The sequence below is a fragment of the Phoenix dactylifera genome, chromosome 11 (genome assembly GCF_051530095.1).
Source record: "Phoenix dactylifera cultivar Ajwa chromosome 11, Ajwa_hap1_PhDact_Kaust_v1.1, whole genome shotgun sequence".
NCBI lineage: Eukaryota > Viridiplantae > Streptophyta > Magnoliopsida > Arecales > Arecaceae > Phoenix > Phoenix dactylifera.
In genome coordinates, this window is record NC_143200.1 from 4788586 (window position 1) to 4811214 (window position 22629).

The 22629-nt window shown below is 37.5% G+C and overlaps 1 protein-coding gene across 1 annotated transcript; it reads left to right on the forward strand.

Moving 5' to 3' along the window:
- The first annotated feature begins 181 nt into the window (after nt 1-181).
- On the forward strand, nt 182-22629 carry LOC103707873 (protein MICRORCHIDIA 7-like). The gene is made up of 20 exons (XM_008792565.5): nt 182-830; nt 2252-2326; nt 5037-5071; nt 5162-5240; nt 5768-5860; nt 5968-6052; nt 10150-10225; nt 11432-11557; nt 12357-12455; nt 12702-12803; nt 14870-15031; nt 15128-15223; nt 15628-15679; nt 15752-15863; nt 15965-16038; nt 16193-16614; nt 18363-18460; nt 18547-18619; nt 22133-22255; nt 22358-22629. Exons 1-20 carry the CDS (start codon nt 413-415, stop codon nt 22427-22429), a joined length of 2472 nt encoding a protein of 823 aa, XP_008790787.2. The 5' UTR covers nt 182-412; the 3' UTR covers nt 22430-22629.

A 22629-nucleotide genomic window follows, 5' to 3' on the forward strand; every position in this document is an offset into this window, starting at 1 on the left:
CGGTAGACTCCCTTGTAAATTATTTTCCAAACGAGGGGCTTCCTATAAAATCTGTTCGTTTCCAAACTGCCGAAACCGCCTCTTCCCTCCCTCCACTGCGGATCCACGTCCGCGGGATTCTCGGACATTTTAATTCACAACCGACTAGATGTTCGACAGGTACAGATTCAGAATTCGTGTTTCAGGAAATTATGTTATCTACGGAAATCACGATTCTTGATGTCCTCCGTGTATTGATCTCACTCTGATAAGGAAATAAGTTTTTCCGCTTTGAAGCCTACCCAAAGCGTACCACCATTGTAACTCTTCCATTGAAACTGGGAAACCCCGTTCTTGAACCCGTATTAGAACGAAACCCCTCTCGCCTTCTCTTCTCCCCATCTTTCGTGCTCTCGTTCCTTCGCGCTCTCTCATGGGTTCGGTTGTGGAGGCGGACGAGGCGGCGGAGAGGTCCTTCGGAACGGCGGTGCCGCCGGCCGCGGCGGAGATGATCCATCTCACCATGAGCGAAACAGAGCCCAACGCCCGCGACGACGGCGATAAGGGCCTCGGGAAGAGGGCTAGAGCTTTCGGGGAGGGAGTTGTGATGAAGCGGCCCAAGTTGGAAGCGGAGGACAGCCCTACGGACGTGCTGACACTCGGTTTCCTTGACCCCTTCACGCCGGAGATGCCGCCTCTGGCGACGATAGCGCCTGCTCTGGCGCCGATCCTTATGCCCATGCCGATGTCTTTTGCATTGCCGGAGCCGTCGGTGGTACGGGTTTGCCGGAATTTCTGGAATGCAGGGGAGTACGAGGGACTGCCGATGGACGATTCGACTTCCTTTTCTGGTATTTTTGATTTCCTTCTTTTTTCTTTGATGTTTTGTTTTTTGTTTGATGCTATAATTTCTAGTGGAATTAGATTATTAGTGTCTTGCTCTGATGTGCAATGTTGGAGGATTATTGGCGTTTCATTGGATGCTATAAATACTAATTTTGTGGGTGAAAGTCTTTAGCAACACAAAGATAGTTTTATCGGAAAGAAAACCAGGGCGCATTATGATGTGGATGATCCAGAATTATTATTATAATTAACTTACAAAATTGCAACTCTGGTAAGGATCACGGGTGATTGTAACATTTAATATCTCTCAATACAAATCATTGGGATTTTCATTATCATGTGTTTTGAGTGTTACCACCAAACATTAGTTCAGATCACGGTATGCCATACCGCCCGGTATGGGGTGTACCATATTTGGAGAAAACTAGTACAAAACTTAGCTTCAAGTCGGTACAAGCTCCGTACCACCCTGTATTGAGGTATAGCAAAGTGCGTACCAGCTTGTACTAAGGCGTACTGACCTGCATCGAGGTGTATCGAGACAAAAACTAAGAAAAATAGATAGAAAACTATTTCGATACAGGATTGTACTATACCGTACCATACCGAATCAATAAGGTACTGATGCGGTACTTGGTACCGAGATTGCGGACCTTGGTTCGAATGGTATTATCCCCTGCAAGGGGCAGGGGTACGAGGTCGAAGAACGTAAACCTTCCTTTGGAGCCCTTGTTTCTCAAGAAAGAATTAAGCTTGGTCTGCCCAGGACTTACGTATCGCCCAGGAGAAGGGCTAGTCAAGGATATAGGGTATGGTGTTGGGTTAGAACCCCTCACCATTCTTTAAAAACAAAAGTGCTATTGATTCAGTTTTGTTTGGGGTAAGCATCTGATGATTTTAATAAGGATTGAAGGTGGTTGTAGAGTGAAAAAAAAAGTGGCTAAGGTATGCTGTCAGTGCCACCTTATTACTGTGTTGGTACGCCTGGTACGGAGGCCAATTTGGCATACCGAGTGTTGGTATGTCCCCTGTACCACATATGGATACTGAAGCAGTATGGTACGGTACATCTGTACCATCTGATTTGGTACGGTATGACACACCTTAAATGTGGCTTCTATATGTTATTTTATTACTATGCATAAGTGACTTTCTCGATAATGTAACCATGACTATGACCTTAACCATCAAGCCTTGTACCAACTATATTGAGTTGATTTTATGGATCCTCATTCACCAAACAATCCTATTTAGGGTTATATCTGGTGTTACTTATGGATAAATGGGTTACTTGATAATGTATGATTGATAGTTTTTAGATATCTTTGAACTGAATATGTAGTAAGATAGTTTTGCAGTCCTGTTTGTCTTTTTTTAAACATATTAATTGGTCAGAAAGCTTAAAGTCAATGATTTATTTTGGCAGTTGGTATTGATCATGTGAGGGTTCACCCCAAGTTTCTACACTCAAATGCTACAAGTCATAAATGGGCTCTTGGAGGTAACACTTAACTAGTACAACCTATCTTGAATTTGTTTTGCTCTATATTGATATGCCTTTCTGTATTTATAGCTAGAGACTATATCTGTTGCATATATATTTCTTAATGACGTATGCATGCTATTCTGTACTGAAAAGTTGTTTGGCTTTTAGCTAGTATGTATATTTACTTTTCATAGCTATATGTAGCATACCTATCAAGAATTTTTTTACTTGATATTGATATGTTGCATTTACTCTTTCAAGGGTGGCTGTGTAGTATACGTATCAGTTTTTTTTTTTTTTTAATTTATATCTATATGTAGCATACCTATCAATTTTTTTTTATTCTTTTAAGGTTGGTTGCTTCTAGGAAAACCTCCTGGCTGTTTCTGCATCCTTACCTTCTTTATCACTGAGCAGTCATTTAGGAGCCTTATTTGGTGACCCGGGCTGTTTCTCTCTCGATGATGAAGTTTATCCCCCATCGTCTTACTAGCCGACCTTGACCCTTACTATTTTGGGATTATATCTAGTATTCAGAGTTCGCCTCAATTTGGTACTACTCTCGTGGCCCACACCAAAATAGTGTTTTATCCTTAGATGTCCAATCAACTGCTGCACCTCAATGCATTTTGGGAAGAGCCAGTTAGCTTTGGGTTTGAGTAGCATTTCACCTCTAACCACAACTAATCCACTGATTCTTCTACATTAGCCAGTTTGGATTTTCAGTTAGTTTTGCCCAATCTTCATCCTGGTCATGGATGAACACCTAGGTTCGGGTCCATAAGTAGTGACAATTGCCCTATGAAGATTAGCTTTTGTTATAGCTCTAGTAGGTTCCCTTAACCAAGCCACTGCCTATGAGTTGCCGGCTCATTCTTCAATAGGCATGCGATTAAAAATCATATTCTCCTCCCACTCCTTGGGAGCTCACGGTTTCATATGTTATTTCACTCCCTAATGGTGTTCTTTTTACCTTTCCTTCATGGTACTATTTCGCTATAAGTCACCTAGGAGCATTTAGCCTTAGAAGGTGGTCCATGCTGATTCACATAGGATTCCACATGCCCTATGCTACTCGGGTCAGAGCATAAGCTAGTGATGCTTTCAGCTGTCGGACTTTCGTCATCTAGGGTGCAACATTCCACCGCTTCACCTAGCAGCACGACACTTGCTTGCTCTCCCACAACCTTGTTTTCACGATTTGGGTTGCTCTTGTTTGGCTCGCCGCTACTACAGGATTACATACACACATATACATATACATGTACATAAATACATACATACATACATACATGCACACATACATACATATATTTGGCTCTCCAATCGTCCGATTGGTGTGCATCTTGAAGCCACCAAATTGCTATTAACGGGTCTGAATCATTAAGAAAGAAAGAGAAGCATTAATTAATGGGACAGGATATGCCGCCCACTCTTGCAGCCATCTTTCAGGATGCGTTCTGCCCATGTGCTCTCTCTCTACCCCTCTCTCCTCCACCTTATAGAATTAAACACCAAGGTGTCTAAGATAAACACTAACCCCATAACGATAAACACCTAGTCTATGAGAATAAATACAAACCTTGCAAAAATAAATAGAAAAAGATTTAGCCACTATTGTCCAGATGAGGGATGCCTCGTAGTAAACAACAACAAAGGAGGATAAACAGAAAGTTTGGAGACAGTAAATATTAAGTGCTTGAAAATAAACACTGACCTACTGGAAGTAGACACTGACTTTGTAGAAATAAACACTAAGGTGACCATGATAAACACTAACCACCAGATGGTAAATCTAGTCTATGGAATAAATACAAACATGCAGAAATTAAAAGAAAAAGATCTAGCATAGGGAGGGGGGAGAGAGAGAACCACAACACGTAGATGGGGTGTTTCTTGAGGGATGGGCATGGGCGTGGGTGGCATGTCATGTCCCAACACATTAAGGCATGAGTACTGTACTGAGAGAGGAGGAAAAGGCATAAGCAAGGTACACCATATCGGTACCGAGCTCCATACTAGTGTCATGCTATCAATGTGTTGGTACGGTACGATATAGAGCCGGTTCGGCATACGGAGTGTCAGTATGCCTCCCATACTGTGTATCGGTACCGAACTGGTACGACACGATATGCCACGTACTGTCTGGTTCGGTACTGTATGGCATACCATGGGCATGAATGCTGTCCCATCCTATTAATGCTGTCTTTTTTTTTTTGCTTTTTTAGATGTTACAGTGAGTGCCTGCTATTAACCACTGCTTTCTAGAGTTCAAGATGCATGTTGATCTAACAGCAGGAGAGACGACTGTAACTGGAAGCCTGAAAGAGAGTGTAGCCAAGCCTATATCTCTCCCTCCTTCTATATGTACATACATGTATGCATACATATATACATACATGTATACATACATACATGCATATATACATACATATATACATACATATGTACATACGTATATACATACATGTATACATACCTGTATACATATATGCAGAACTATTCTCTTTCTCTCTCTCTCTCTATATATATATATCTTAATGATATACTGATAGCTGTTCATACTATATAATTGTTTGGCTTTTAGTTGGAATGTGTCTTTACTTTCGTAGCTATGTGTATTATATTTTTATGTTGGAAATTATGCACAGAAATCATGGAATGCAAACAATTAGATTGTCATACTCATTACCTTACTGAATTTTCTTCTTTTCTACCCCAACAGCATTGGCTGAGCTTTTGGACAATTCTTTGGATGAGGTACCTGAATTTAGTCAACTTCTTGAACCATACAATGGTGCATATGTACTTTTTCACTTTGTCTTCTGAATTATATGTTTTTACATTCAGGTTTGTAATGGAGCTACATTCGTGAATATAGATATGTTGGAGAATAGAAAAAGTGGAACTAAAATGTTGCTAGTTGAAGGTATGACGTTTTTCCCCTTTACCGCTTGAGATTAAATTTTGTAACTATCTCAAAAGTGCTCCATTGTCAGGTGATGCAATCTTCACTAAATTACTTCATATTTGAGGTGGTGGAATATTTTCATTTCGTTTTTGTTTGTGAACATGTATTGTTGTCGCCATGCTGTGAGCTTATCACCATATACTATCATTTATTCTAGTATCATGTGCTGGGAAAGTGCATGTGCCATTTACAAGGAGAGTATGTTGTTAAAGCTTGCTTTGTGCATAAATTCATCATTATGAACAAAAGATGGGTGCAGTATGGATGAGAGTGCTATATGTGGAGCTAGTATGGTAGACGAAACTTTTGGGTAGCAACTATAGAGGACAGATGCTTCAAACATGTGCATCTTAGGCCTCTGTTTTATGAGGGAGCTGAAGGTTTGGTTAAGACAAGTTTTAAGAGAAAAATCATATATGTGCAGAAAAATGATTTTGCAGATTTTTTATACCATGTTTTTCATGTAGTCAGTTATATGTATACAGATGATGGAGGTGGAATGGATCCAGATGGAATGCGGCAGTGCATGTCTTTGGGCTATTCATTGAAAAGCAAATCAGCAAATACTATTGGACAATGTGAGTCTTATTACTAGCACAAAAAATGTATTCTTTTGTTTTTGTTAGAAGATTTTGTGGTAAAAATATTATTCCTTTCATTCTTTTTTTGTGTTATGATTTTTTAGATGGAAACGGCTTTAAGACAAGTACTATGAGGCTAGGGGCTGACGTCATTGTCTTCTCTCGTAGTTGTGGAAAACATGGGCAAAGGTTGTTTTCTTACTCAAACATTATTTGTTACATAATATCTACCTCTTTTGCCACTTTACCAAATTATCTGTTTTAGCTTGTACAAAAGCCTACACTGCATTGATTTGGAGGTGTATGTATTTAGGTTTTATATCCTTCTATGTTTTAAGAATTTCTTATTGCGTACTTGTTGTGAGGATCCATGCGGGCGTGTATTTAGTCCCACATTGGTTATTTGTTGGATAGATCTTGGGTACTTATACAGGATCAAGGAATCCAAATAATACTTTCTGGCTAGCCATTTTGGGTGAGGTCTAGGGTTGTTACAAAATGGTATCAGAACGAATCCGGCCTATAACCTATATGGACTAGGGGACACTAATTGAGGCTGACCATGGGCCGATCGTGGTACTTGTGATTAGATTTGAGTGGCTTTGAGCCTTTAGCCTGACGAGAACATCAGGGCTTAAACGAGGGGGAGTATGTGAGGATCCATGCGGGTGTGTGTTTAGTCCTACATCGGTTATTCGCTGGGTAGACCTTGGGTACTTATACATGATCAAGGAACCCAAATAATACTTTTCGGCTCGCCATAAGGTCCTGGGTTGTTACACCTGTACCCAAGTGTCATACCCATATCCATCTCTCTATGGTGGGAGTTTTGTACGTTGAAGTAAATCAAGGAGTTTTGATACCATAAACAAAAGCACTTTTTATAGTTGTGTAAATTAAATTGAAGTGAAATCACATTAGCATTAACTAATGTTAGGCTGTTATTTTGCCCATACAAATGGTAAATTAAGACCCATTCCAGGATTTGAGGCCTAGTGCCTATTGGATAAATGAAGGTAATGCTCACCTACCCTAATGTGATGTCCACTTTGACAAGTTCAGCTCCTAGCAAGCTTAAGTTCAAACTCAAGTCCAAGATTTAGCTTAGGCTTGCAAGTTCCTTAATTTAGTATCGTGTTCGTGTCTCATGAAATCTATGTTGACTTTCACTTAAGCTATCAAAGAGTTTCGAGATATCAATCTCTTCAAAGCTTTCTCTCAAACTCCTGTAAAGAGTGTTGACTGTCCCCAAACATGTATCGAGTTGGCTGTCTAAGGCTGCTTATGTGTCATAGATGTAACATAAAGTAGTTAGGGGCTGTCACATTAGGGTTCACGATCTTTTAATTCTACATGTACAGCGATCTTACAAGTGCTTGTTTGCTCATATGTGCTGTGCAATGCTTGCCCATATGTACATGTGTACATCCATGTGCAAGTTTCACTTTCAACAAAGCATATGAGCATGCTCCTCAAGCTTGAGATCCTAGTTTTGCAAATGACAATCATGACTGCTTGATTTATTCCTATCCAATTATTGAACTGATGTTAGACTGAGCTGCATAGGGTCCCACCAAGGCTTCTTCTTGGATAGCCAAGGTGGTCTGGGCCAAATCATGCCATCCTGGGCTGCAGCGAGGGAAAATATTGGGTGTGCTTTGGTGCAACTCAAGTAGGCATCTCAGTGGCATATGAATTGCAAGGTGCACCATAGAACCACTTATTGTGTCCTTGGCCCTTGGTTTGCCAGTGTGCATGTTGATTGACAGGCTGAAACTATGTAGATTCAGTGGAAGCACCAATGAAAGCCATTTCTTTTAATAACGTTTTGACTGAAATGCTATTTTCCTATATTGTTCTATGAAGTACTCACACTTGTCGTCTCACGTGCTTTTGAGTTGCTGTCAACCTTCACTCTTCCTATTTTCATTGAGCACTCACCAAGAAAAGCCATTTTTTTGCAATAAGGTTTTGACTGAAATGCTATTGTCCTATGTTGTTCTATGAGCACTCACGCTTGTCCTTTCATGTGCTTTTGAGTTGTGGTTAACCTTTGCTCTTCCTATGTTCATTGAGCACTCTACTGTATTTCTGTGATAAATATAAGAGATGACCATGATCAATTAGGTGAACTCATAAAGGATACAAGTAAAACCGTTGTGCTACATGTGATTGATTATTAAGGCACAAAACCAGTACAAGTCATCACTATTTTTATGATCTCCTAAAGGGTCAAAGGAAGCTCTCCTATTCATAAGTAAATGAAGGTGCATTAAGACATCAGGGTAAAGTATGTACGTTATTTGGTGCATCATGTTATCAATATATATAAACAAGTATAACAAGTGTTCAGTTGGTTGGTTATTTTAGCTTATTTGTTGTTTGAAACCTTCGTCTTTGGATTATGTTAATGCGTTGTGTTTCAGTCTGATGTATCTCACATTTCTATCAAAAAACTTATTCACAAGGCATGGTTCATCATGCCAGATAGTGTCTTCTAGTATCGGGCGTACCATATCATACTGTTAGCAAACTAACACTTGGTACAAGGGGCATACCAAGTACTGAGTGTTGGTACTACAAGCCGACCTTATTGACGCTGTACCAGCATGGTTCCGGTACAAGTACCAACTAGTATTGTGAATGATGCAATTAATCTATAACATATGGCTTGTGAACATTGCTATTGAGACTTTGCTAAAAAAAAGAAATCTCAGCCATTTCACCTCTATAACAATACCGCTAGAGCTATAAAAAAACAATTTTGCTGTTGATTTAGTTAAACAAGTCTTCTTTTTCTATTTTGAGAAGACGATGCATCTTCCAGGGGTGGACATAGCTATTCACTATATTTGATCAAAATCATCATTTGTATTAGCATAATTATAACTACCAAGTGCAGGTTGATAGTGCCCTTCATATTCCTTATTGATCCTCCAACTATCCTCCTAGTGAACATGCTTTAGATTGCTTGGCTATAGGCTCAACATTTTTTCTTCATTATATCTGGTCTTGCAATGTTTTGCTTACATCAGGCTTTGAATAAACTTGCTGTACTCAATTTGATTCTTTCACGGTCCAGCATTGTCTCTTAATTTATCTTTAGAGTAAAAGGGATTGCTTGATGTGTCATGGTCTATAGTCTACCCTAAACCCAAATATCCATGCAAGTTGGGTTTCTAAGACTCATAATTACTACAAAGTTGGAATTAGAAATGACAATAATTGCAATGTCGTATTGGGCATATCGTACCGTATCAATATTGAATCGATATTCAATACAAGTGGCGTACCAAGGTTTCAGCACCAAGATTGCAAACCTTGATTGCATGTGTATTTTAGTCCATGGGATATAAAAACCTGAATGCCTTTTTTCACATTTTATAGTTGTATCATAGATAAGTAATAGATAGTTTTGACAAGTTTTTAATTGGTAATACGTGGACATCTCCTACTTCCCTAGGTAAGAGAGAGTTGTATGGAAAGAATTAAGGTGAAAACCTAATATGGTTTGGCATGCAAAGTGTGACCAAATTTGGAGTTTGATTTGTAAGTATCTTGAATATACTAAAATATCTTGTTGCTGAATTTAAAATGTCTTGTTGTATGACTCGATCATGATCAGACTTTTCAATGTATGCTGATTTGGTGCAAGGTTTTCAATCTTGATAACAGACCCCATATCGAGTGTCTTTACACCCCACTGAGTGTCGGTGTAGTACATACGTTGGTACCAACACTCAATATAGGGACACACTGAGTCTCGTTACCCTACCGGTAAGCTATGATACATCCAAGATTGCAAAGCTTGGTTTGATGTGATGTAGGGTTACATGATTGAACGAAATAAATACCAATTACTATGAATTGCATGCTTAGGCCTCAAAAAATTCATTATGAGCATCATTTCTTCTCATGGACGATTTCTTGTGTCTCGTTATTATGTTTGAATTTTAGCTTATTCACCGATGAATTTTGATGATTCTCATCAGTTATAGCACCTTATAATTCAAAATCATTCTATTACTGATTATACTGGTTTTTTTTTGTGGGTCCCTTTAGTAATTTTTCTCTTCTTCTCTTGACTAAGTGCTCATATTATCTGAGAGACTTGGCTTCATCTCTTACCAGATTTGACAGATGTTTCCTCTTTTTTGTTATTTTAAAATTTTAAATTGATGTTAGTCTACTTTGTTCTAGTGATATCAAATTATTGTGATGTGGTCCTTGATTCTCTTTATCTTTCAATAAGAATTAACTAACATATTTCAGTTTTTGTTTCCTAGGGCCACACAGAGCATTGGAATGTTGTCCTACACATTTTTGAGGACCACAGGGAAAGAAGATATCGTAGTTCCTATTGTAAGCATATTGGAAGATCCTTAAATTATTATCAATTATTTTGAAATTACTGATAGAGTAACTTATGTAAAATTCTCATTCTGCCAATATCTAAGATGCTTATTTGCAGTGGATACCCACTCATTAATGTTTAATATGACTGTGCATATACAGTCTCTCAAATGTAACATGGGTTGCAGTTGATTTGCAACACTTCTACAACTTTACATTTCCCTCGCATATTCACTGTGGAATCTTTTTGGGAAACTAACCTCATTCATTTTTTTCCAAGATGTGGAGTCACTTGCAATGTTCAGAAAAATTGCTGTAAAATATATGCATGCATATAGTATATGAGTGCATTCATGTGATAAGTGCCGGAAACAATTTTAAATTATTTTCCGATGTTCTTTTCAGTTTGGCAAGTAAAGTGTGAGCATTGACTTGCTCGGTTTGAAGCAGAGAGTGGCTTTTAGCTTTTCTCTGGACAGCCTATGCAGTTGTGATGTCAAAACAACCATAATAAGCATTTTGTTTGAAACTTTTACAAAAATGAGATAATATAGCTTCATTTTAGAAATCAAGACTTTGTATTCTCTTGAGAATATTTTGTGTCTGGATAATCATGCATCAAACTCATTATATGGCGTAGCTCCCTTAAAGCTAGATATTGTATTTTATGCTTGATGCCTATTGTTGCATATTCCATGAAGTGTCCTTGTTATCTAGGTCATATTGAATCTTTCAGATATAATATGTATTTCTTAGGTACTTGGCTGTCAGTTATTTTTGTGGAAATATATATTCTGCAAGTTTTTTACTTTGTCAGGAGTTGCATCCCTGAGGGCTAACCTCATCGTATTTTGGGTCTGTAATTTTGATACACTTTTATCAGGTCTTGAGATGGAATGGATTAGACTAGAATGGAATGGCAGCCCCTATTTCCAGGCACTCCTTAGTTTGGTCTGGTCCATTTTAATGGGATCCAAATTTGTCAGAGTTTTACAGAAACTAGTCTCTTAAATTGACTGGCATTTAGACTAGGGTATAGAACTGGGTAAGCTATATAAGTGTCATAGCCAGTTTCCTTTTGCAACCTTTATATATGAACATCAATGTCTGGGACTCTGGATTAATGGTTTACATTTACGGTTGGTAAATTTTGTTGTTCATGTCATTGTCAATTTGTTAAGAGGCTTAATTGTCATGCATTTTTGTTTCTTGCAGATTGATTATGAGAAAGAAGGGGAAGCTTGGAGTAAGATGAAGCGGTGTTCTTCAGTTTGGAACAATAATTTAGAAACTATTATACAGTGGTCTCCATATTTCAGTGAAGCTGATCTTCTTCAACAGGTGAATCTCCCTTCTCATACTACAACCACATCTTTAACACTCTTTTCACTATTACATCTACATGCTTCCTCAAAATATTCTTGGGAAGGATGGAGAATAAATATTCTTGCTCATCTAAGTGCTTCAGGGGCTTTATAATCATTCAGTTAGCTATCTTCTTGGGAAGGATGGAGAATAAGTAACTGTAGTTCCATTTTTCTTCCTCTCCCTCAAAATAAAAGTTTATAGATAATGAGCTTATTTAAAAGCTTCACCTTTTGAAATAAAAAATCTAACCCCTCCAACCAGTGCCAAAAGAAAAAGGTGTGTGAAGTGAACCTTGATGCACAGTGGTTCAGATTATTTATAACAACAATAAGGGATAAAAAGAGGGGAGAAAAAGAAGGCAATGGAGAATGGACAATAATGATGGATGTACCTCCACTTGAGTATACTGCCGGATCTATGGGTTCATGAGGTGGTGCAGCCTATCTGTTTTTCGTTTTAGTATTTACTGGTTAGGACTGAAATGTGACAAATATTAGATTTATTCTTCCATTTTGGATGAGATTTCAGTCCCCATTAGAACATATGAATGTTAATTCGTATCTTTTGATGATTATTATAGACAGGTGTATCCAAGTTGAGTGGTGTACTTTCTGTATAGTTCTTGTATGGGTAATTCAGATGCTAGCAACTAATATAATTATCTTTGAGCTCAATCCTTTTTGTGCTATCTCTTTTGCATTTTTTTAGCATTAACATGAAATTGAAATGTGTCAAACTTAAATAACTATTTTTATTAATGCCACTCTTGCAGTTTAGTTCAATGTCCGATCAGGGAACACGAATAGTTATATACAATCTATGGGAGGATGACCAAGGAGAGCTGGAACTTGATTTTGGTGCTGATATTCACGTGAGTCTTATCTTGTCACTGCACTTGTTATGCTGAATCTTCATCTCTTCTCATTGGACTTTGAAATGAATAGGAGCTGACTAGCTCTGTTGTTATATGCTAAAGTATAATCAAGTTTTTTGATCTGATGTCTGCTTTGAGAGCTGGATAGCTCCATTTGTTGCATGTATCATCGGTTATTTGGTTGTCTTCTCTTTTTTTCACTCCAATTAGTAACTACTAACTAGTGTTTTTCAATGATGGCAGGATATCCAGATTAGAGGTGTTAACCGAGATGAGAAAAAGATAGAAATGTTCAAGAAATTCCCTAATTCCAGACATTTCCTGACATATCGGCATTCACTAAGGGTATTGTGTACTTTTTTTTTCCAACCTTCTTAACACAAACGCCATCACCTTGCTCTTTAGCAAATTAAAATATTTTTATAAAATCTGTGCATCTATCTTCATACATGTACCATCAATTGTAAAAATTTTAATAATTCCTGCTACTTTTTTCCTATCTAGCCTTTCCCTTAAGCCTTTGTTTCGGATATTTGCTTCTTTTTTGTCATGTTAAACGAAGACCTCTGTTTAAACATTTTTTTCCTTCCTCATTCGTCATTGAGCCAAAGGCTACAATGGTAATATTCACCTACTAGTTAATGTCTTCACAATGATGTGGAGAACTTTATCTGTTTGCGTTACCTTATTTGACTTTTTGTCTTAATTTCTGTTAATAAATATCGCATAAATATCACTCACAGTGGGATGCAAATTATTGTTGCAATTCGTCTAGTGCAATCAGGATTCTGAAGTGCCGTAGCAGTGTACTATCTGTCTATATTTACATGTGTGTGTATATATATATATGTATATGTGTATGTATGTATCTTCAATGTATCTGTATACTCTATGTAGTTCTTACCTGGATTGTCTTTTCTCTTTGAAGGAACAGAAAAAAGGTTTCCTTGCATGTTTTCTTCTTTATCATAAAATATTTATTTTGTATATAAGTGACCTATATCTCTGCACTGGTACTTTATGGATGCCACCAGCTTAAAGTAGCACTTTCTGTGCATCCCTTTTAGTGCATCTAACATTGCCAACATGTTTGTGCACCAAATAAAACTAAAAGCAAGACTGCAAATAATACTAGAAGAAAAATAGCTCCAAACAAATGATCAGATGTGCCAAAACCTCATAATGTCGCTACACATACTGATATGCTTGATTATGAAGATAAGCTTCTGGATCTAAAGTTCCTAAATAGGTTGAAAGAACCCTATGCAAAACAATGAAAAATAAGAGAGAAATGTCTTTCTTTAATCTGATTAAGGTTTGACTTGGCATGTATAGCCCTAGCTTCCCCCTTATGACAGCCTGTTCAATCCTCTTTATGTAGCATATTGAGCTTGGTTTAACCCTACTCTTTGATAATTGGAGAAAAGATTAAATTAGCAAGAATGGTAATCCAGGTTCTGCTGTGCATTAGGTGAAGGATCTTGAGGGGTCTAAATTTTAACTTACAAGCATAATAAAGTGATAATAATGCACTTGTATGAGCTAGAGAGGAGGAAGAATATGGTTTGTTAGTACCAAAGGTGTCACTAGTCCAAGGTACGCTCGGTACCGTGTACCGACGTACCGATAGGCTCCTTCTCAATTTTTTTCACGCCTTTGTCTTCTTTTCCTCCTCCTTCGTCTCTGCCTTTTCTTTCACCTTGTTTCTGCCTTTGGCTGATGCATCATTCGGCTTTTATAGCCGAACGCATGCATTGTGGCAGCCACGCTGGACGCAGCGCCTGCCGGCCCTGCCTTCTTCTTTCGGCCAGCGCTGTGGCACTTTTGAAAGTGCCACAGCATATAGCACTTAAAAGTGCCACCATTTTCTCTTCGTTGTGGCACTTTTGAAGGTGCCACAGCACGTGGCAGGATGGCACTCTTCCGAAAATGGCACTGTGGCACTTTTGAAAGTGCCACAGCGCTCAAAAGTGCCACTTTTTGGCGCTGTGGCACTTTTGAATGTGCCACAGCGCTCAAAAGTGCCACTTTTTGGCGCTGTGGTACTTCAGCGCGTGGCTACAGCCACGCGCTGTCCTCCCCTCCCCCTACCGGTGTGAATCGAGCGGTTCGCACCGGTATGAGGATGTACTGGTGCCGGTTTGCATCGGTACGAGCCTTGAACCGATTGGTTCCGACCCAATCGGGTCGGAACCAATTTCCACCTTTGTACTGGACCGGTGCCGATACAGGTTGGTTCAGCAGACCTTGGGTGTCTACTTTCTGAACTTTGGTGTTCCATAGTTTATTCATTCCTAGAACAAGATTACATCTTATAACAACCTTATCATGAATTTATGGTATTCACCTGTTCATCGTTCTGATGTGAAAGGGCATTCTCATCTAATTCAATGTTTCGCCACCATTTGCAGAGTTATGCATCGATTCTTTATCTCAGAATTCCACCTAGTTTCAGAATGATCCTACGTGGTAAGGAAGTTGAACACCACAATCTTGTGGATGATATGCTGCTAAAGCATGAAGTCGTTTACAAGCCCCAACCAGTTGCCAATGGACTTCTGAAGGATTCAAATGTAATCCATCTTTGACTTTTTTGCCCTTCATCTACTTGAATTGCTTTGGCAATTGCTAATGGTTGTCAATTTGACTGGCTATCCTCTTTCAATTAGATGGTTGCTGTTGTGACGGTTGGTTTTGTGAAGGATGCAAAAGATCATATTGATGTTCAAGGATTTAATGTCTATCACAAGAATCGGCTGATAAAGGTGTGTTTTGTTATTCTTCTTTTGCTGATATAGAGACTGTCGAGGTATTTTCCTTTTCATGGTCCATTGAATTTAGAAGAAAAAGTAGATGTCAAAACCACAAAGTGGAGGCATCACGTCTTCAAAGATCAGTTTCATTAAGCCAAGACAGAGTGGAGCAAGTTTTTTGGGGGTTATTTTCAGTGTTTTGGCTGAAACACTGATCTTGGTTTAATTGTCTAGCTTGTTGTTTCGTAACCTTGAGGTTATTAAGTAGATACTTCTCGGCAAAAAGGAAATAGTGATTCTCTTAGCAATATAGAATTTGATGTCATCAAGAATTTTCCCCTGTCAATCATCATTTTCTTTTGCACTAACTTTTGGTTTTGACGTCTTATCATGCACCTCTTCTGTTCTCTTATCAGCCTTTTTGGAGGGTCTGGAATGCTGCAGGAAGTGATGGACGTGGAGTAATAGGTACTTCATTTTCAACTATCTATTTTTCCATAACATTGGTATATGAATTTTTTTCTAAAACTTCCGTTACAGGTGTCTTGGAGGCAAATTTTGTTGAACCAGCTCACGACAAACAAGATTTTGAGCGCACAACTGTGCTATCAAGGCTTGAAGCACGTCTGGTTAAGTTTCAGAGAGAATACTGGTTTGTGCTTATATTTGTCACGATTTTGCCTTGAGGAGATTAATTATTATGGTGGTATTTCATAATAATAAGTTCTATCTAAAGTTTCAAACTGCCTTCAGGTCAAAAAACTGCCATCAAATTGGCTATGCTCCAAGGTGTAAAAAGAAACTTGTAAATGATTCAGAAGATAGGGGTATTAAAGCAATCCTTCTACATTATTGATATGAATACGCAGTTTATTTGGTGAATTTTTGACAATTTTCAATGCGAGCTATGCGAAAGATTCCTGTTGCACATCAAATACTTTTATATTTTTTGCGACTATGATGTCTGTATCTTTTTGACAGTGAGATCTCTGGAAGCTCCTTGTCAGCCATCATTTAGGCATTCGAGGAAGGAAACTTCTCCAAGCAAGGTGACACCTGAAGTCAGCAAATCAAAAAATTTTAAGCATCAAAATACCGAGAAGTTCTCTTTACCCTCAAACCACAATATGGGAAAAGCTGACACTCCACCTGTTGGATCAGAAAAACTGGAGAATTTGAGAAGTGTGAATGGACATGATTCTTTTATGAAAGAAAATGGATTAAATGGTGCTGAGAGGCTTGAAAATATGTTCCATTCTCCACAATCAATTTTTAATGGAATACCCCATGCTTTAGCTGATCTGAGTGATTCTGAGACTGAATACATATTTGATAGGAGATCTGAACATGAATTGGGTGGTTCAAAGGCATCTCCTCAGAAATCCTTCCAAAAATATACAAAGGTGATACCTATGACCTTAATCGAATTGTTGATCATTTTCAACTTCATATTCATGCGCATTTTGATGAAATAAAACTTTACAGTATGCTTCATAAGAAATTGTGTCAGATTGTAAATGTGACCAAAGACTAATCATTATTTCTATCTTTTGTGTGTTTATTCTCCGTCAATTGAAGGATATTGTTTCTTTCCGACCTTGTCTTGATTCTACTGTTCAGTATCATATTCAATCTTATATTTTCCTAATTATTGTGAATTTGATGTTATCTTTGGTATGAACTATGAGCTGGATGTACAAAATAGATCAAACCTTTATATGGCTTGAATTATATTCCGATAAAAGATGTAGGATCCCAACCTGAACACAACTAATAATAATGATTCTGTATGAATTCATTCTTGTAAATTGACATTGAAAGCTGTCAAATTTACTGATATTTTTCAATAGCATAATTGTAAGAGTTAAAATGTAATATCATTGGGGGAAACAATGACAAGCAATAATATATGCATTGAACTCATTCAAGCTACATCCAATCATTAATTCTATGGGTATCAAATCTTTTTTGCTCCAGAAAAGCAGCCAAGAACATGAGAGTGTAGTTCAACCATTATTTTAGGCCTCGTTTGGGATTGCTTTTGATAGTAGAGCTTTTGAAAGTAGAGCTTTTAAAAGTAGAGCTTTGGCTAGTAGAGCTTTAAAAAAAAAGTTATTTGTTGCGTGGTAATTACATTCTTAAAGTGTTGTGTTTGGTAACCAAACTGAGAAAGTCCTTTTAGTGCGAAAAAATGACAATTAAGGATATTACATAGTATTGTACAGTATAGTATGATATAATGTGATATTACACATTATGACATATTAAAATATTGTTGCATGTTATAATATGTTATCATGTAATATAATATTGTAATATAATGTATCATAATATTATAATATAAATAATATAATATAATATAGTAATGCATTATTACATATTAAAATATTGTTACATAGTATAATATTATTATAATATAATGTAATATAATATAATATAGTATGGTATCAAAATATAGTAAGAAATGATATGATACGATATAATATAGCTACACATTGTTATATTATTATAATAATATAATGTAATAATACAATACAATAAAATATATTAGCATCTATATTTTGGTCGCTATGTAAATTTCATTAAACCAAACACAACTTCCTAACATCAGTTAAGTAGAGCTTTTGCGGAGAAGCTCCAAACACCACCAAATGGATCGAAAGTATTTTTGAAGGTCCAAGAAACACTTTTTAGCTCTCCAAAAGCATTCTAAATGGGGCCTTAATTGTTGTTTTATACTTATATTCTATAATATTTTGACAATTACAGGGTATAATTGGGTTTCTTACTGATTTATTGGGTTTGGTATGACAAGATCTGAATTTTTCTAATATTTGTTGCTTTACCTGTTTATTTGGAAATTGTTGTGGATACTGGTTATGTCAGCATGAGCAATGCTGTTTGGATCTTGGTGAAGACAATTTTCATACAAATCTGGTCTTGCAATCAAAATATTGGGTCTAGGAGTCTGACCTAACTAAATATGTACAATATATGGGTATGCATTGTGATAGAGTTTGATCTGCCCTGTGGCTGTGAAATTGTCTGTGATGATTATGTAATGTGCAAGAATTGCACTTTAAAAAGGTCAATTTCATTCTTATCCAATCGAGGAGATTCATTTCATTTCATAATACTGTCGAATTGGCAGGCAACTGATGCAATATGCAATGGACATGGGACTGGCTTCGAGGACACTAATCTTAGCATTGAGAAACTAACTCGTGAGAATGAGGCATTGAAGAAAAGGTGCATTATTTTCTATAATATATAACAAATTTGCTTGTCTTCTGGGCATGTTATTTACTGATTGATCTTATTCTCAAATATTATAGAATTAAGGAGATGGAGGACTTGTTAGATGAATTGCAATATGAGAGGGACAGAAATAAATCACTGACCAAGCAAGTAAGTGTCATGCTATTTCTCTCACTAAATTTTTGCTTCTTGCATTTGATATATGTAATCTGGAAGACTGATTAGTTGTAAGTAGCTTTACATTTTATCTTTCTGATGAAAATTTGATTTTATATAATATGTGACTAGATATGCTATTCAACAGAGCTGCAGTAAACTATTTTGCAAGTATTTTGCAGTTGCTTGAGTCTTGATGAGTTGGCTATACTAGATTTCTTTAATAATTTTCTTTTTTGTCATCAGTTGCTACTGGGCCTGCCTAGATGACTGGATAGTGGAGGAATTTGGTCATGACCTCCTGGACCACTTAGAAATTAGATCGCCTTTCATAATTTATAGTAGCATATGCTTATATCAGCGTTAGCATTAGTAATCATTAAAAAGTTGAGAATTACATATGTTGGCAACTAAGATAGCTACAGATAAGAGGTAATACATGATCTTTTAGAAGTAAAAGAAGGATGAATTATCCATGCATTGCCTAAATAATAGTGTTATAAGATAGAAGATGATCAATTGCTTCCCACTCTCCTCTATGTATGTCTTGGAGAAACGATGAGACAAATTTTGGCTTAAAATTGATGTGTAATTGCCTTGTTTAGGAGTGATAAGGATATTTGTTGGTAAAAGTGTGAAGGGATGAGGATATCTATTGGCAAATATGGGGAAGGATGTAGGGTTATGATAAGTGCTTGGGGGATAGCAGCACCTGTCACCCACTGAGGCATATAACTGAGGTCAAGTAAATACCCATAATTTCTAAAAGCCCAATTGGACCATTTATCTGGATGGTTGAACCTCTTAAAACCAGTCCAATTCAGCGGTTCACAAGTGGGATCTGAAGAAGGGGTTTTCTCTTCGCACAACCTGATTTATGTGGGTGTACTGATAAGTTTGCAGACTTGTGGTTAAAGCAGTCAATTCCTAGTTATGTTGGTGTTGAACTGAGGATTGATCCTGAACTTGCTACACTTCCAAGTTCCAATTGGTCATGGATGCCTTAACAAGAAGCTATCCAAAAGGATATGTAGTGTTAATTGATCAAATCAAGAGTTAATGTTGAAGTGGTGCTAGGGAAACTTTAGAACATAATGGACTACAGATAAGTTAAACTAATAAGAAGTACTTGAATGATTATCTATAAAACCCTAGAGAGATGATACAAGAGATTGTGATAGATGATGATGTCTTCACCATTATTAGAACATGTAAATTGAAGTTAAAAAGGCACAACCAGAGAGATGGATGGTTAACCATAGATGCACAGCTCAGAGGTTTGAATATCTATGTTGTATTGCATGCATTTGTTGGACCAGATGCATGTACAAAGAATGGATCTATCAGGGACGAGAAGTTGAATGCTTTGGTAGAACTTGGACTAGGAATTAGAATAAGGAAATAAGAGGAAGTCTAAAAGTTGCATGACATTGCAGAATAAAGATGTTATGGTCATACACAGTGAAAGATTTGATGGGGCCTCTATATAGAAGGGGTGCATGCATCAGCATTAGGGGGAGAGAACAGCAGAGTAGGGCCTAGTGAGACTTGATTGGAGATGGTGATGGAAGATTCTTGGAGCTCGTAGTTTAATTTTATTTGGGGGCCAATCCCTCCATTTTTTATGCAGATCCTGTTCATCGGAATCATCATTGCACGTTGCGATAACGATGATAGGAAGACCCTGTAAAGTCAGTAATGCGTTAAAGAAAGAGATCACTACGTTTCTTCTTTTTTCCTTTCAAGAATATATTAGACCAAGCCTAATCACCTTCATTAAGATAATGGAAGAAAGGATATAAGCTAAGAAAGCAAATGGTATATAAAAGAAAGAAATGGAGGAAAAGAGGAAGAAACTGTAACAACCCAGGACCTCATCCAAAAAAGCTAGTTGAAAGGTATTTTTTGAGTTTCTTGGTCTTGTATAAGTACCCAAGATCTCCTCAGTGAATAATCGATATGGGACTAAACACATACTCGCACGGATCCTTACATACTTTCCTCGTTTAAGCTCTGATGTCCTCGTCAGGCTAAGAGTTCAAATCTATTTAAATCTAATCATAAACACCATAATCGGTCCGTGGTCAGTCCCAATAGATTCGTGCTATAGTATCCTCTAGTCCACATAGGTAATAGACTAGGTCTACTCTGATACCGTTTGTAACAACCCAGGACCTCATCTAGAAAAGCTAATCAGAAGGTATTTTTTGAGTTCCTTGGTCCTGTATAAATACCCAAGATCTTCTCAGCGAATAACCGATATGGGACTAAACATACGCCTGCATGGATCCTTACAGAAACAGAAATAAATCTCTGTAGGGAAAGAAACCAAGATCAACAACCCAACAACCTTCCTCAAGAAGACCCTTAAAACCCTTACAAGTGGATGAAGCTTAAGAGTAGGTTTTACCCTTATAAGAGCTCATGTTGATTTTGAGATCAAGCCACAAGTGGCTGATAGTCAGTGCAAGAGAAAAAGAAATAAGGTAGTACTTTGAGCAATTGTACTAAAAGTTTTTTAGTGGTTTTGACTACATTTGTGGTTAGAGTTTCTCATCCACAAAAGTTTTATTTCCATCACACTATAAGTTGGGAGTTTCAACATTATAGGTTTTTCTTGTAGTAGCCAGCGGCCAGCCAAAAAAAATTGTTATAAATCAAGGTTTGCCGAACAAGTACTAGGGCTCATACCAGTCGATGACCAGTTCGCTACAGTACTAGTGTGTACCATACCGAGCTAAGCTGTGTTGGAGACGAAAGATTGAGAGAAGACTAACCCTAACCTTAGGATAACTAGGGGGAGAGAGAGAAGATAAAGGGGAGAAAGAGGAAGAAGAAGAGGGAGGGGGAGAGAGACGTATTAAGGGATCTACGTTGGTGTTGATTGAGGACTTGAAAACCATGCTGGATAGAGGGAGAGGGTGTCGGGTTCGATTGAGGGAGAGACCATCCAAACTGTTGATGTAAGGAGAGGGGATTGGTGCTGGTGTTGATAGACATAGATCGCCGAGAGGGAGAGATCGCCATGGGGAGAGAGAGATTGCCGGGAGAGAGAAGAATTGAGAGGGAGAGCCAGAGAGAAGTTGAGAGAGAGACCACTAGTTTATATGTATATATACTTATGTATGTATGTATACATGCTTGTATGCATGTTTATATATGTATGCATGTATGCGTGTATGTATGTATACTTATACAAGAGGATCAAATCGAATGGCCGATTACCAATCAGTCCGGTTCGGTACACTCCGAATTGAGCGATCCGGCACGGTTCGGCATCATTATATATAAACAGTATCAGCAAATTACTAAATGATTTCATATGAATGCTTTCTCTTTTTCCCGAATTAAGGGATTCTTCACTCAAAGCTTGCTAATAAATTGTATGCTTATATGCTTCAATGTACATAAGTACGTGCATGTTGAGTTAGAATAGAAACAGGGTGACAAGGTTGTATATTGATTCTATGATATATTTCCTAATGGTTTTCCTTTCTGAATAACCAGCTGGAAGCAGTACAAAATAAGCTAGAAGAGGCAAACAAGGAACAAGATGCTTTAACTGACATATTTCAAGATGAAAGAAATCGGAAAGACAAAGTTGAGGATAGCTTGAGGAAAGAATTAAAGGTCTTGTCTTGCGTCTCTCTTAATATGTGGTCTATTTTTCTTTAAATGTGATAATTTTTTCATAATTATAGATTTTGATCAGCTAATTGTCTTTTTTTATAGGCTGCTTTGGCTACCATACAAGATTTGTCAGAGAAGCTAAATTATAACAATAATGTCAAACTGGAAAATTAGGTTGCAGGTGAAGCTGAAGACTTTCTCCTTTATGACAACCATTATTTGTTCAAGACTCGATTATTGGCTTACCATTATCCAGCATTTCTAAATTCCCAGCAGTGATCACTAAATGATCAAAAAATAACGAGCAAGTGACTTCTGAAATGACTGGTGTTCCAACATGCTAATGATAATTCATGATTTTCTGAGGCTCCAAA

Bases quoted from the DNA above. Each gene is read 5' to 3' on its own strand.
- LOC103707873 (XM_008792565.5), top strand. From the start codon at position 413: ATGGGTTCGGTTGTGGAGGCGGACGAGGCGGCGGAGAGGTCCTTCGGA. The intron at 6,053-10,149 runs GTTGTTTTCTTA...TTTGTTTCCTAG, and splicing joins TGTGGAAAACATGGGCAAAG to GGCCACACAGAGCATTGGAA. The intron at 22,256-22,357 runs GTCTTGTCTTGC...CTTTTTTTATAG, and splicing joins GCTTGAGGAAAGAATTAAAG to GCTGCTTTGGCTACCATACA.